This window comes from Rhipicephalus microplus, chromosome X (genome assembly GCF_043290135.1).
Source record: "Rhipicephalus microplus isolate Deutch F79 chromosome X, USDA_Rmic, whole genome shotgun sequence".
Lineage (NCBI taxonomy): Eukaryota > Metazoa > Arthropoda > Arachnida > Ixodida > Ixodidae > Rhipicephalus > Rhipicephalus microplus.
In genome coordinates this window covers 31,105,210-31,121,638 of record NC_134710.1, presented here as the reverse complement: position 1 = coordinate 31,121,638, position 16,429 = coordinate 31,105,210, and the positions used below count along the sequence as shown (strand labels likewise).

At 42.6% G+C, this 16,429-nt stretch overlaps 1 protein-coding gene across 2 annotated transcripts in view; it reads right to left on the bottom strand.

Moving 5' to 3' along the window:
- Window positions 1-4,076: 4,076 nt before the first annotated feature.
- mura (ring finger protein murashka) overlaps window positions 4,077-16,429 on the bottom strand; it is a 195,311-nt gene continuing 182,958 nt past the window's right edge. For both annotated transcript variants that reach the window (XM_075876139.1, XM_075876140.1), the window contains 3 exons: window positions 14,298-14,464; window positions 13,870-14,030; window positions 4,077-7,841 (listed from right to left, as the gene is read on the bottom strand). In XM_075876139.1, coding sequence (XP_075732254.1) covers window positions 7,779-7,841; window positions 13,870-14,030; window positions 14,298-14,464 — 391 coding nt within the window. In that variant the 3' untranslated portion in view covers window positions 4,077-7,778. The remainder of the gene's footprint in view (window positions 7,842-13,869; window positions 14,031-14,297; window positions 14,465-16,429) is intronic.

Sequence of the window (16,429 nt, the reverse complement as noted above, 5' to 3'; positions counted from 1 at the left end):
AAACCAATGACGCCATACCCTGTTTACATCAATGGGCAGAGTGTCAAATATGCACAGACACATCGTTTCCTGGGCATAATAATCGACAGAAGTCTTTCGTGGAGCCCGCATTGTGCGTACTTGAAGAAGAGACTGCTATCTATTGTGCATATAATGAAATTGATGTGCGGGAAAGCATGGGGAACTTCTGTGGCCTCCATGCTACAGCTGTACAGGGCCCTATTTCTGGGTCTATTGCGCTACAGCTTGCCGGTACTCACTAACACTTGCAAATCCAATTCTCATTCATTGGAGAGTTTGCAGGGTCAGGCACTGCGTATCTGCCTAGAACTGCCCCGATGCGCTTCTACTTATGCCACAATCATGCTTGCCAAAGACCATCCGGTCAGGACATATAGAGTTGTGGATTGCCTCAGAGCGCACATTCGACATGCTAGCCGTGTCCCCGACCACCACTTGGCCCTTCTGCCCTCCGGAAGACCACGTGCTACGCTTTCAGACGTCATAGCCAAGCACCTAAACAGCATTCCATCAGGATATACGCCAGCTACGAGAATGGCATGTCCTTTGTGGTGCCTCGACCAGCCGCAAGCACGTCTAGAAATTCCGGGTATCAAAAAGAAAAGCAATCACTCCAGAGTAGCATTGAAGCAAACAACACTGCTATTATTACATAAGTTGTACTTGGGCCGAACGCAGATATACACTGATGGGTCCGTCTTGTCCAGCAGCTCATCAGGTGCCGCTGTAATTCCGGCTGCAGCAATGACTATCAAATTTAAGTTGTCGCATATGACTACATCTACGGCATCAGAGCTTGCTGCTATAAGAGCTGCTTTACAATATCTCGTTCAAGAACGTCCAGGAAAATGGGTCATATTCTGTGATTCGAAGGCAGCGCTTCAGAGTTTGCAGTCTGCCATGCGTAGGAGGAGTCATGAACAATTGGTACAAAAAATAAGACATTGCCATCATGAAGCTCTAGCACGAGGGCATGATATTATATATCAATGGCTGCCTGGACATATCGGTATTACCGGAAATCAATTAGCCGATGATGCAGCCCGCTCAGCCCATGAAGGAACCCGTGTAGTCCCGATTCCTCTATCAAGGAATGATGCAGCAAGACAACTTTACCTGCTGGCTCGAGATCTTAGACGCACGTTCTGGTCCTCTGCCAGCTTCCAAAGGTGTCAATTTTATGAACTGGATCCTTCACTCAAGATAAAGCTACCATCACAACTTTCCCGGTCCGATGCGACACTGTTATGCCGCCTTTGGTTGGGTGTTGCATTCACAAAGGTGTACTCCTTTCGCATTGGTATGGCAGACACTTCTACATGCGACTACTGCGGAGCTGAAGAGACCATCGAACACGTCCTGTGCAGTTGCGCTTGCTACGACACACAGCGATGCCAGCTCCGGATGGTTTTTAATCAACTTACCTTGGGCATCTGCCTCAGTTGCGCAGAAAGCAACTAAAGCACTGCTACTTTACCTAAAGTCAACAAACCTGAGCGACCGCCTGTAGACTGTGTGTGCTCCCCGAGTGTGCTCGTGATTGTGTGTGTACCTTCTCATCTCTCTGCAACCTCTTTTCTCCCCTTCATCCCTTCCCCAGTGCAGGGTAGCAAACCGGATGTGCGTCTGGTTAAGCTCCCTGCCTTTCCTTGCATCTTTGTCTCTCTCTCTCTCATCAAACATGTGGCCTTCACGTCGGCATCCGAGCACCCAAAACTGCTACATCACTAAAGCTTACACAATTAAATTTCTGGAAAGTGTGCTTATAAAGTCGCAGTGCTCATCTATCTGCTTATCCTCATTTTATGAAAAAATAAAACTTGGTATGCCTCAATAAGTGTATTGTAGCCACTATACTGTACGTGCATTGTAGTCGCTATCTTGTAAATGTATGTAACCACTGTTTTGTATGTAGCCACTATTATGTTAACCCCACCCCTTATGTAATACCTCCCTGCGAGGTCTTTAAGGAAAATAAAGTGAAGTGAAGACAGCGTTATACGTTGATCCAAAATTTGTGTGTGATGGTGCAACATACCATCTTTGTATGTTGCACAATCATGTTCAAATAAAGCACAGGTGTTGTAAATTGTAGGTTGAAAGATTCTTGCTTCTACATCCTGCTCTTTTCATTACATATCAGTTTAAGCCACTTGTGTATGAGGCACTGATAATACTATTAAATAGTGACAGCCACAGGCAGCCAGATGATGCCTTTAACTTTGAACACCAATTCTGCTTGCTAGCACTGCCTGCAACACACTTGCAACTTCATTCCGATTTCGCTGTCTAGGTGTACACAGAAGTAAAAAGTTGGAGGCAGAGTTTATGCATAGAAAGGATCATGCTTAGGGGTAGGCGGATATTTGAAAATTTTGAATAGTGGATCTAATAGAGTTCTATTGGAAATACAGAATATCTTTAAAATAATTTTTGAATAATTGGTATTAATAGGAAGACTCCAAAACAAAATTAAAGAAGCAAGGCATCATTATTGTTTTAATAATTGAATTACTAAGGTACGTACAACTCAAGCTTTTGAGAGTTCAGGACATATAGAGTTGTGGATTGCCTCCGAGCGCACATTCGACATGCTAGCCGTGTCCCCGACCACCACTTGGCCCTTCTACCCTCCGGAAGACCACGTGCTAAGTTTTCAGACCTAAAAAACCTAAAAAAGCATTCCATCAGGATTGATGCTATACTGCACACAGAATGAAGGTGTTCTTGCTAGTAAGTGCTAAGTGTAGTGGCACTAAAGCAACTGTCTGATCCACTATCATCACCACGAGATTCATCGAGATGTCGATCCACGAAACATGGTTTCGTTGTAACGTCTTGGTTTTTTTTTTAAAGGTGGTGGCGACTTATGGCCTTGACTAATGAACTGCTGTTGTTCATTCTGGTTACTAAATATATCAAAAGATGCAGTCTGTGATGTAATAGAGTACCTCAGTTTATATAATTGTTTTTAAAGTTGGTGAATAGTTATTTTAAATGAATCGCTCTAAAAATCTAGGGCTGTTGTAGTAATGGTTCCGAGACTGAATAATATTCGATCGGATTCTAAATTGCACAATTTTAACACTCCTGATCATGCTAGTTGCTAACTTTTAACTCCAGTGTGCAAGACTCTAGAAGGGCCTTTTTACATGGTTCTGAATACATTTTCTAGCTGCTCCACAGTATCCTATATGCAAGTCCAGGGCAAAGTTTCATATGTACAGCTAATATACAACTGCTACGCTTCCCATCAAAATCAAATTTAGCATGAACATTTTAGAGTATAGGCAACAAAAATTGGATGGCACCAAAGAGCCACTCACATTGATTCTTCACTTGCAGCGCTCAAGTATGCGATATAGTCAGACTGTATTCAGCGTTTCACTACAGAGCAGCATGATGTTGCAGCATGCATACGAAAAGCTCTTATGGGTTCCTTTAAATGATGTGAAGCCGGCAACATGCATCATAGTACATACTAAATAAAATCTTTGAAATCTTTTGGAGCCAAAAAATTTTTTTTGATGTCCTCAGTGTCCACTTAAATCACTTTTAAAGTTGTCATTTCCAAGACAACTGTGCATTCAATATCTTCATCAACATCCCACCCAAAAGCTTTGCTCATATCTCCAAATACAGCAGTTTTAATGCATTATCTTAACATGTGCAGATGTGCTATTCGAAGACTGGGAAGGTGAATCAAATATTCCAGCCTCTGAAAGTGCAATACAATCTCTATTAAATCTAGTTCAGCTACAAGTCTGGCCAATTCAAATAGAAACTGGATTAAGTGAAGAATAGCTCAGATGCCTACAAATAACTAAGCAGGGATGCCACTTTTCAATTTAAGAACCCTGCATGAAAATTGTCAAATTAGAAGTTGCAGAGGCAACATCTTTAACTTAAAAAAATTTACAGCACAGTGGCCTACTTCATTTTAAAACTATGCCACAGAGTGGGGTTTGGACACTAAACAACGTGTAAAGAATAAATTTGTCCCGATTCCTCCAAACGTGAGGACTGCTATTGACACCTTCAGAGAGAGCCAAAGGTTGTGTAGCGATTAAAAATGTTTTATTGTACAAACACACAAGAAATAAAACAGTCAAATGAAAACAAGCATCTCTTGAAACATGTAAATGCACACACATGTGGTACTGAATTTTTATTGGCACTTTGGGGCTTGCACTAGAATTCAGACATTACCATCCAGGAAGGATTACTCGCAAGTGACAGCCAGAGTTGGTAAGAAAGCGAAGGAGCCACTTGGACAATCGGAAACTCAACTGATGCTGCAGAGTCCAGAGAAACTTTGCATAGAAAGTGGGCACATCTCCACACTGGAATGTCACAAATGTGTAAGCTGCGCGTGTTTTGGTGCACACACCCAAACACTGCCGACTTGGCCAGACTCCTGCCGTCTACGGAAAGGCAAAAAACTGGGCTGGTGCAAGATCGGCCACATGCGTGCTACACGTAATGCCACCAGAGACTGCAAGGAAGTCTCGGAACTACGCAAGTTACTTTGAGGAAGATACAACTTGGTAAAAAAAATGACTCCGTGCAGCCCTTCTCATAGAGATGAAACAAGTACCAAGCTTTAACAAGAAAAAATAGAAATGGAACAAGTACCAAACATCAGAATGAAAAATACATAGAAATGAAACAAGTATCAAGCTTCAGCAAAAAAATACACAGAAATGACAAGTATCAAGCTTCAGAAAGAAAAATACAAAGAAATGACACAAGTATCAAGCTTCAGAAAAAATACATAGAAATGAAACAAATCAAGCTTCAGAAAAAAAAAATACTTAGAAATGACAAGTATCAAGCTTCAGAAAAAAAATACATAAAAATGAAACAAGTATCAAGCTTCAGAAAAAAAATGCATAGAAATGGAACAAATATCAAGCTTCACAAAAAAATACATAGAAATGAAACAAGTATCATGCTTCAGAAAAAAAAATAACCCCATGAAAAAGAAAAGTATCCAGATTAAATCAGACTCCTTAACCAAACGTTATATGAAGAGTCAAAAATGGCATGGTACAAGACTGTCGACAGCTCTGCTGATGCTTGACAACTGCCCTGTGGCCAGCCAACACCACTATAAATGGAATCCCTACTGCAGCAAAAGCTACCCGTGTTTAGTTCTAGAGTATTATTAACAAATCAATAGTACTGAGAGCCAATGGCATTTCAACAATGCTTCCAAATACATAAAAATGACAGGTATCAAGCTTCAGAATGAAAAATACAAAGAAATGACACAAGTATCAAGCTTCAGAAAATCAAATCACACCCACCAAATCAAGCTGGACAGTCAAACAATTCCTGCATGACCTAAGTTCCGCTGCATCAGTAGCTTGCTTTCAACATTCTTGTAACACGTCACAAAACAAACACAGCAAATATAATGCCCATCAAAAAAAAAACAATGCTAAGAGGGTGCATGAAACAAACAACCGTGCAGCCCAGCAGTGTAAATGGCTACATGCGCAAGCAAGCACCCTGCAACGCAGGCTTGCCACGGCTATTCAGCAGTGAACAGCAGGAGGACGACAGGCTTTCCTAGCAGTGCGTCATATGTATATACACAGGCAGATTCGGCTGAGATCAGGCAAACTGTCTAGGCAGGGCTGGCAAAAAAAAAAAAAAGTGGAGCACACTTATTGCACTGCTGGTGAGGAAGCCGTAGGGACAGCAAGTGTAGAACAAAGGGGACTGCATCACGACTGCCCTGCAATGGGCTCGAAAATATCCTTCTCTGTCCATTGCTGGACTGTGTGGGCTTCAGTGCACAGGTGCCAAGCCAGGGAAGTGAGCCACTGCCTTGGAATGATTTGAGGGAGGAAAGAAAACAATGCTGCCTCAATACGCAGGCAAATTGAGCGGAGGTGAATGATGTCACTAAAATTTGCACTTTTCACTTTAGCCGCCTCAAGAAATTTGGCAATTGGATGGTGCTCAACTGACGGGTTGCAAACTGACATGAAAACACACACACAAGCACACACAAACAAAAAAACGAAATACAGCACAGCAAAGGTAACAACTTGAGGGTGACTGCCCCTGAGTAAAATGTGCGCCACAAACAATTATTGTGCAGCGCAAAGATGCAGACACGTCCCAAATGGAAGCTACAACAGCATTGCAAAACCTTACTTGCAACTGAGACACCCATGTTATGTCTATGAGAAACAGAACGCTTGTTGCTATGGTATGTCAAATACTGCAGTACAGTTCAGGTTATCACCCCCAAAGGATTATCGACAACACCTTTGTCAAACAATGCATGCAAGAACAATAATGAACTGAACAACGAATATAAAAAATATGTCGGACAACTGTCCGTAACGACTCACACGCAGAGTAATGAAAAAATTCAATGAAAGAACGCAACAGCAAAAAGTAAGCCGTGAGGTTTGACTAAGACACGGCAATGGTGTGGTGGGAAGTACAGTGGCATGTGTGAAATGCTGGACAACTGTACCAACAAGAAGAACGCAACAATGCTATGCAGCATGAGAAACGTGAGCAATGAGCCTTAAAAAACGACTTAGACAAATGAATGGCATTACATAAATACATTTCAAAAGACAAAAATCAAGCTGGACAGTCAAACAATTCCTGCATGACCAGCACTGCTGCCAAGTGGGGGAAAGCCAAGCTGTCACAGGGGACAGCATGATTAAAGGGCAAAGCCTAAGGCAAGCAAGTGCTTAAATGAAGATGCTAGTTCTTAAATATGTGCAGTGGGCATGAATGAGCGGGTGACATGGGACTGTTTGCCCTTAACCCCCGATGGCTGCCAACATGCAGCATGGTGGAAGATCAAATAAACAGCGCGCAGTGGCACCACAGCTCCTAATAGATTTAGTCACTTTGCTGGTGTACTTTGGGGCGGGAGGGGGGGGTCACACTTCATCCAGCACATTGGAGTAGTACACACACCAACTTCAGCACAACAGGGACCACTAGCAGTTGAGCGACAACTGTGGCCAGCCTCTGGCTCATTCGCAACCTAGCTTTGGCTCTAAGCAACCCACAAACTCTGGACAAAAAAAATAATTGTAGGAGCCGAGACAACAGCCAAGTTGCAAAAAGAGCCACAGCAAATGGCCTCCAGCATTATGAGACAAACCTAGTAAGCAGCACACTGGGCACATTTCTGGGCAACAACTAAGCCTTGGCATTGGGAACATCCTAGGCAACGCCCAAAACGAGGAGGTCGCAATTCATTCATTCACCGGCTACCTGGCACCAAGGATTGACAACCATGCTTTTTTTTACCAACACATACATGCATGCGAAAACGAAACTGCAAAACCAAAAACACATTCACACTTTGCTCGATCTTTGCACTGGGAAGCAACTTGGTTGCAGAGCTGTTGGAGAGATATTCTACATGGTGAAGCGCCAACACAGATGCACAAAAGACTGGAGAACCTCTTGTATTGCACAAAGAAGAAGAAGAAAGTCCGAATCGGTTCTGTTCAATCCCAGAATTCAATTTTGGTGGGCATAATATTGGCCCAAAGAAAAGTGACACACACAAAAGAGGACACTGGGTTTTCGCAGCTCCACAACCAAGCATTTTGTCAGCTTTGCAGAACTCTTGGCAGACTCCACAGTATTCGAAGGTGTCAGCGACACAATGAAGTCCCCGCCAAAGAAAAAAAAAAAGAATGAGAAAGGAGAACGATGTGGTGCCACTTCTGGTCGTCATCCTGGTAGGCAGCAAGAATGCATGCTCATCCAGGGCTCTGTCCACCTTCAGCTGCATCGCCTCGGCAGATCGGGCATGTGCGGTTATTCTGGAAAAAATGATGCAGCCAACTGTAAAGCTGAAAAATCCTTACATCTTGGATACTTGTTTAGCAACATTTCGTTGTCCAGTGATGTAAGATGCATTGAATCCTACGGACACTCATCGAAGATTATAATATATTTAATTGTCAAGAATTTCACTTTTATACTATATTGTTATTGCAGGTTTCAACTAATTCTTCAATTGATCAAGTGCATGCTCTAAACGACTATTACACTAACCACTTTATTGTTGAACAAAAGCTAATCAATCCTGCAGAACACAAATGCAGTTCAAGTTTTTTACTTTCACCAGCACAATTGCCATCGCATGCAGTAACTAGTGCACAATTTGAAAAAAAAAAAAAAACAGAACTTGGAAGACTAAAAAATTTCGACAAGCTTTCTACAGAAACTGCTGCAAGAATGAACACTTGAGACAGCTCGCTTTCCATTAAGATGCAAAGAGAAGAATATCATGAGTTTAACATCCCAAAACCACAATACGATTATGAGGGACGTCGTAGTGGAGGGCTCCGACAATTTCGACCATCTAAAGTTCTTTAACGTGCACCATTATCGTGCAGTACACAGACCTGTCTCATTTAGTCATCACCAAAATGCGACCACCGCGACAGGTATCGAACCTGCGACCCTTTCGTCAGTAGCCGAGCACCATAACCGCTACACCACCGCATAGATGATGCAAAAAAAAAAAAAAAAAAGTGGTGAAGAAAGGTAGGTAGTCTCTTTTACCTACTGGCTACCAAATATAAATGCCGCAGGGCCCTCAGCACAAATTCTTTCTGCCATGTATGGGTGTTCGTAAGCTTCGGCTGCCGTGTTCATAATGTAATGCTCAACAGTTTACAAAGTGCTTAAAAAATGTAAACAAATGGGTTTTTATATACCAACCAGAAGAACATTGTCTAGTTCTAGTAATAAAGTAAATATTTGAATTCATTTTTGGTATCAAAAAGTGAGAAACATTAGGGATGTGAAGAGCAGCAGCACACTTTATATACACTTCAGCATTTCCTTTTTCCTATCAGCTTGGAAAGGCGCTTCAAGAAAGTTACCCCCCCAGCCTTTTTCTGCTGAAAAGAATCTTGAAAACTTCGACATCTGAAAGCTGTTGGTGGTACCTAATTTCTAAATACTGAGGACACCTAAACATCATGTTAAAAAATTTGAAGTACACAAAGATTTCTACATTTTGTGATCACTTGATCCACCTAAATTGCATGGTCACTGATGGTTACCACAATCCAGAAACAAAGGAAACTCTGTTCCAAATTATTTCCAATGCAGACTGCCACAGATGTCAAGAATGCTTATCTGTGCACACTTAAAAAGCACCAAAATCAATCACTGTTTAAATGAGTGGCCCTTAGTAAGCAAGCCTACACAATAAGACAATGGGAGCTCATGCATTTTAATATTACTGCAACACTTGTCAATAGATACCAACATCACAAAATACCATCCTGCTGTTGAGCGCAAGTATTGCCACATATTATATACGCCTACTGCGTCCCGACGGGAGAGGGGTGTAGATAGCACACTTACTACTCCTTACTCTCAGAAAAGTAAGCAGACAGCCTCTGTAGTTATCTATGTCATACGTATGTTTTCTATGTTTTTCGTGTTTCCACAGAGCAAAGTTCATAGTATGTGGTGGCGAAAACTTCAAGAGATGTCGATTAACAATTGTTGTGGATTAGGTTGCCTTAACACCTACAAAAACTCGCCACAGTGCGATTTTGCTTGTTTACCACAAGGCCTCATGAGCAAAAGCGACAGAAGCAATGGATTTGTTGGAAAAGGCAAGCCGCTCAGTCATTGTGTGTGTTGATGCGTTCATTGCTCCTTCTTATGCTTTTGCTCTGCCATATGGGTGCTCATTGAAGCACTGATGCTTCATCAAACCTGGTGCTACCAGGTTTGATAATCAGTCATTACATTCCTATTTTCAGTGGCGCTTTCGTAATGTCACAGGGCGAACTTTGTGGGGGTGCTAACAACCCCTGTAAAGTAGTTTCCACCTCGTGGCAGATGTCTGGCCGCATTCAGGGGTCACAACTATTGAACGATAGGTGGCGTTGTGCTCGCTAGTGTTTATTACCACCATCATCATCATAGTTAAACGATTGATAGATATGTGGGGTTTAACATCCCAAAGCCACCATACGATTATGAGAGACGCCATAGTGGAGGGCTCCGGAAATTTTGACCACCTCGGTTTCTGTAACGTGCACCCACATCCGAGCACACGGGCGTATAGCATTATCACCTCCACCGAAAATGCAGCCGTCGTAGCCGGGATTCGATCTTGCGACTTGCAGGTCAGCAGCCGAGTACCTTAGCCACTAGACCACCGCGGCGGGAATCATGGTTAGAACGGTAGTGTCGGCAATGATGCCAGGCGGCAAAGCCTAGGTGGCGGCACATGAAAGACGAGCGGCTTTTTGGTGCGTCGCAGTTGGCGCGAACGGTTGTCTTTTTCCTAGCACTGGGTCCGTGGTGCACGGCACCTCAGGTCGACTGCCATGGGCCCTCGTGTTGAGTCAAGCATTGACGACGGCACCTTGTGTGTGTTCTTGTGTTTGTTATGTTATTGAGTGTTGTGTAATTTTGTGTAAGGTTGTTTAAGCATGTTGATCACAATTGATGTGTATTAATTTGGCTGATGATATCGTCGATTTCATCATCATCAGCCTGACTACGTCCACTGCAGGACAAAGGCCTCTCCCATGTTCCGCCAGTTAACCCGGTCCTGTGCTTGCTGCTGCCAATTTATACCCGCAAGCTTCTTAATCTCATCTGCCCACCTAACCTTCTGTCTCCCCCTAACCCGCTTTCCTTCTCTGGGAATCCAGTTAGTTACCCTTAACGACCAGCGGTTATCATGTCTACGTGCTACATGCCCAGCCCATGTCCATTTTTTCTTCTTAATTTCAGCTATGATATCCTTAACCCCCGTTTGTCCCCTAATCCACTCTGCTCTTTTCTTGTCTCTTAAGGTTACACCTACCATTTTTCTTTCCATTGCTCGCTGCATCGTCCTCAATTTAAGCTGAACCCTCTTTGCAAGTCTCCAGGTTTCTGCTCCGTAGCCAAGTACCGGCAAGATACAGCTGCTATATACCTTCCTTTTGAGGGATACTAGTGGTAATCTACCTGTCATGATTTGAGGGTTCTTGCCAATTGTGCCCCACCCCATTCTTTTCTTCTAGTTACTTCAGTCTCGTGATTCGGCTCCGCGGTTATTACCTGTCCTAAGTAGACAGTGTTTTACAACTTCAAGTGCACTATTACCTATCTCGAAGCCCTGTTCTCTTCCGAGGTTGTTGTACATTATTACTTTCATTTTCTGCGGGTTAATTTTAAGACCTCCTTTTTTGCTCTCGTTGTCCAACTCCGTAATCAGTCGATTACGTAGTCCATTTAAAAGCTTTTAAATGTGTATTGTTTGGCTTATTTCGACCGCGTCTATCGTGTCCATGTTCCGAGAGAGTAGCGTTCCATTGCGAGGCCCCACAACCTTTCAATAAGAATATCTGCTCATGCCAGAGGGATCTGGTAGAGTAAATAACCGCGACTGTGTATGCATGTGCGTTAGTATAATGCTCAAAAAACCCTTACTTGAGAGTCTCCGCTGTATGCGTGTTTCTTTGCCGTCCAAGTTGCATTTCACACTACACAAGTCAATTTAAGACTAAACAATGCCGCCTAATTTTGGCATGTCATTTTAAATGGTTTTCATTGACACAAATTATATTAATACGGGTCTCCTTAGCTCTTATTGTCAAGTTTGCATTTATTTGTCCCACAAAAGATGAGCTGGTATTGTCTACATGAATAGTAAACTTTGCGTTGTTATGAATGCTTCGATCCCACCAATGCAAATTTAAAAGGTAAGAGTTACCAAAATGCTTCCTAGGGGCCTGCCACAGAAAGCTGATCAGCTTGTTCCCTCTGGTTCCTCGCAACAATTCAGCATTGTAAGTAGAACGAGTACAGAAAACATTTACTTCTCCATTAGCTTAAATTTTCGCTTTCTAAACTACAGTATTTACTCGCACATTCCTCGCACTTTTTTTGCCGGAAAACTGATGCAAAGTTGGGGGGTGCGAGAATTGCGCGTGGAAAACTTTCCACGAAAACGTACAGAGCGAAAAAAAAAAAACGAAGTGGCCGCAAATCTGGATTCTTACACCAGCAACTTACAGCAAGCTTTATGAAGTACTAATTAGATCTTACCTCAACAATAAAAGCAGAGGTTCAACACAAGGCAAGATTTATTTGAGACACAAAAAGTGCAAGCAAATAGTCGAGAATCAGAATACCATACGCAAAGCTTGCGGACGTTGCAGGCGTAACGGCAGTGCTCGTCGCTCAACAGGAGCCCTCAAAAGGTAAGCGTAGACTGTCAGTATTGGGCTGATGGCTATTTAACAGAATCGTACGCAGTTTCCTTCTGAGGAAATAAAGTTTACTATCAATCCCAGTTTTAGGCCCACGGCAGGCCCAACGCGTCTTCGTGGCTTTCAGCTGCCGTCACCAGTAGCGAACACTAAACTCGTAGAATCCGAAGGGCCTACCGGCGGCCCTGTTGCAGTCGTTTAGTGCATGATCTATCACTTGCAACATGAAGCAGCTGTGTAGCTTCAGTATCACACCATAACGTGCCAAGATTATCGACAGAGCATACAAAACACGCCGCAACGCGCACTGGCCGCTTCGGCTTGGCTTGCATTAGATTAAATCTGTGTGCAATAGTACACTTGATGCTTAAGAGATGGCGCCAAATGGCACGTTCTATCATCATCATTGGCTAGAACGAGCAGATGACATTATTGCAGCAGTTTTCAGGATTGCCATAATTGCTCGATTTTCTTGAGCAATGTGGGGGGTGCGAGGATTACGCGAGTAAGTACGGTAATCATGTTGACAAAGTGAAGTGTTTTGGAGAAGTATTTAGAATAAACCTTCTGCTAATTTTAACTGTAAGATTTTGCTAATACAGTAAAATAATAGTTAATACGACACCCTTTTTTTGGGAAATTGGGTAATTCGGACGTGTTCTCTGGCCCGGCCAGCGAATGTATTGCTTAATGGCACTAAAACTGATTTAGTGGAACTTGGCCACAATCCGATTAATTCAGACATTTCTCTGAGCGCCGAGAGTGAAGCTTTGCTAATTTGTGCCGCAAATGTATAGAACACAACATTCGCGGCCAGCCGGAATCGGTGTGGGCTTTAAGACAGCCATGATCATCGCCCCACAATCGCGTAGTTGGTACATAAAAAGGTATTGGTCCAGGGGACACGTCTAATAGGGACACAGAGATCTTGAGCCGCAATTACATTGTGAATGAAGTTGCAAGCGATGAAAATTTTGGCTTTGGCAGTGTTCTTACGCAAAAAGGCCACTTCCACACTAGTGGTGCCTGGCCAGTAAAAAGTTCTAATATAGGCAGCCTTCTTTGTCCCTTTCATCCTCTCCCTCTTTCTTTTTTCCATGTTTTCTGCCTTTTATTTTTATTTACTTCTTCCTCTATTTCTCTTTCTTGTTCTTTCTATTTTCCTTTTCTATGTCATGCTTGCTTCCTCTTCTATGTTTTTACACTTAGTTTTGTCTCAGGTACTTGGGGAGAAGGTCGCAAGAAATGAGTGAAGCAAGCGTAAGCAAGTCAAGCAAAGCAAACGTAAAGCACCCCTCCAAGATCTTTGCGAAATGTTGAAATTTAAGACGCCCTACTTTACGTTTTTGTTGAATGTCGTGCAGCAGCGCTGTAAATATTTACGCTTAAAGTCAAATTTCTTCTACTCTACTTCACATTTCAAGTTAGTTTTTAGTTAGTGTAAACTGAAGCCAGCTTTGAGAAACAAAAACAAAAGGAATACAGCTATAAGAAGTTATGTTGGGGGCAGCCAATAAATGTGCTAGATAAATGAATATTTTGTGATGACCCTCTATACAATGGCAACATAGATATAGCAATGCACCCTGTCAACATGTACTGCACCCACCTTGAGCCACTTGTCAACGCAGCGGGCGTGAAATTCGTGCCCACAAGGAAGCACACGCAGGACTTGTCGGGCCTCAAAGTCGCACATGCATACCACACATGATGTCTGCTCAGATTCGTGTGTCTCGGGGTTAAAGCGGTACGACAGCAGCTGCTCAATCTCTGCAAAGAGAATACAACAGTCCATTACTAATCAGATGAACAAGACACTTATTGAAGGTTGTAAAGGATGCGCCACATTACAACAGCAAAACACCACTAAACCTGAATAACAAATGCACTATTCGCATGGAATTCAAAGCTGTATGGCTATTTGCCCATATCTTCATTACAATACCTCTTCCAACCCAACAACTACCTTACACTGCACATTATCCCTAATATCCCATGAGAGTTGAGTCAACAAAAAAGCCACAGTTCAGTACGTACCTGCTCTTGGCAAACCACGTGGCTTTGCCTCTCCCAGCCTCTCAGCCAAGCTCAACAGGGCTTCATAGTTCTCAGCTGCTGGTGATTCTGCAGTTGCCATTTCAGGCGCATATGCTGGCACTGGGTTGTTGGACAGCATGGCACTAGAACCATCATAAGGCCACCAGCTGCATCAGTGAACATGCACCTAACAGTATCAGCACAGTTGGGAATGTCTCCAGGACATGTGCACAAAGCACACTTGTAACACAAGGTGCACTAAGAAGTCATGGCCAGAACAAAAGCAGTTGCATAATATGCATGTGCACAAAAAGTGCAGATGGACACATGCTCCCCATCCCTCAACCTTAGCATGATCTACACTAATATCTGCGGGCAGTGTCACACACTGCTTTCACAAGCAGGTAAACAAGCAGTAAGCAATGGCAAGTTCATAAAAAATCGCTTGGTAAGCAGTCCATTGTCAAGTAAAAACCACATACACTACATTTGTTCATAGAATGTCAAATTGCAAAAAAAACTACTTTGAATTGAGCATGAATTGATGGAAAGGTTTTTTGTCTGTAACCAAAACGATATATTGCATACAGTTTAACCTCGTAATGAACACTGATGTAACAAATTATCAGTTTTAGCAAACTAAATATAAACTTTTGTTCCACATGCTCCCTTTGGATGACATTCTTTCAACAATGCCTTGAAAAGGCATCAGAGGAAGATTGCATCCTTTAAATATATATGAAAGTACAGACCCATTTCATTTTGTTGTATTGTAATGTCACTTTCTGATGTTCTTGTTCATTTTAGTTTGAAATGTCACAAGGGACTACCTTATTTATAGTGAGTTTGAAACCCAGAATAATACATTTTTGTATTTAGGATTTTGCAATAGCCAGGTTGCTGATTTTCATAACCAATGATTATCTCTAGTGTTGCATTGAATATCAGACAATCTAATTTGTGGTCCTAATGGTCCCTCCTTCATTATAACGATGTTCAACTATGTATACTGCATAGAGATAAGAAAGCTCAATGTTTAATATAATAACTCACCCATAATAGCACTTACCATCATTTCGTATTCCTAAAAAGCATCACTACTGCGAAGTACTCGCCGACGTGACTTTCCTAGGGGTGCACAAATATTTTCTTTTTTGTTGACAGGTGAGAATTCAAAGCAGCAGTACTGCCCTTTACGCCTTTTTTTTTGCAGGTTTCAGGTGTTTGAATTGATGAACATTTTTTTCTTATTAACACTTGCAACTTTACCGGAGTAAATCAAGGCGTTATTATAATCCATGCATTCAAAATTTAGTAACTAGCATTTTACTGTAAATGGTCACCGTCTTCAGCTTTTGTCGAGACCTCCAATACATACTTGCAAATACCGTATTTACTCGTATAATCCTCGCACTTTTTTTGCCGGAAAACCGATGAAAAGTTGGGGGGTGCGAGAATTACGCGAGGAAAACTTTCTACAAATACGTTTAGAGCGAAAAAGAAAATGAAGTGGCCGCAAATCGGGATTCTCACACCAGCAACTAACAGCAAGCTTTAAGAAGTACTAATTAAAACTTATCTCAACAATAAAAGCAGAGATTCAACACAAGACAAAATTTATTGGAGACACAAAAAGTGGAAGCAAATAGTCGAGAATCAGAATACCATACGCAAAGCTTGCGGACGTTGCAGGCGTAACGGTAGTGCTCGTCGCTCAACAGGAGCCCTCAAAAGGTAAGCGTAGGCTGTCAGTATTGGGCTGATGGCTATTTAACAGAATCGTACGCAGTTTCCTTCTGAGGAAATAAAGTTTGCCATCAATTCCAGTTTTAGGCCCACGACAGGCCCAACGCGTCTTGGTGGCTTTCAGCTGCCGTCACAAGTAGCGAACACAAAACTTGTGTGCTCCGAAAGGCCTGCTGGCGGCCCTGTTGCCGTTGTTTAGTGCATGATCAATCACTTTCAACATGACAGCAGCCCTGTAGCTTCAGTATCGCCCTACAACGTGGCAAGATTACCGACACAGCATACAAAACGCCGCAACGCGCACTGGCCACTTCGGCTTGGCTTGGATTGGATTGAATCTGCGTGCCATAGTACGCTTGATGCTTAAGAGATGGCGCACGCTATCA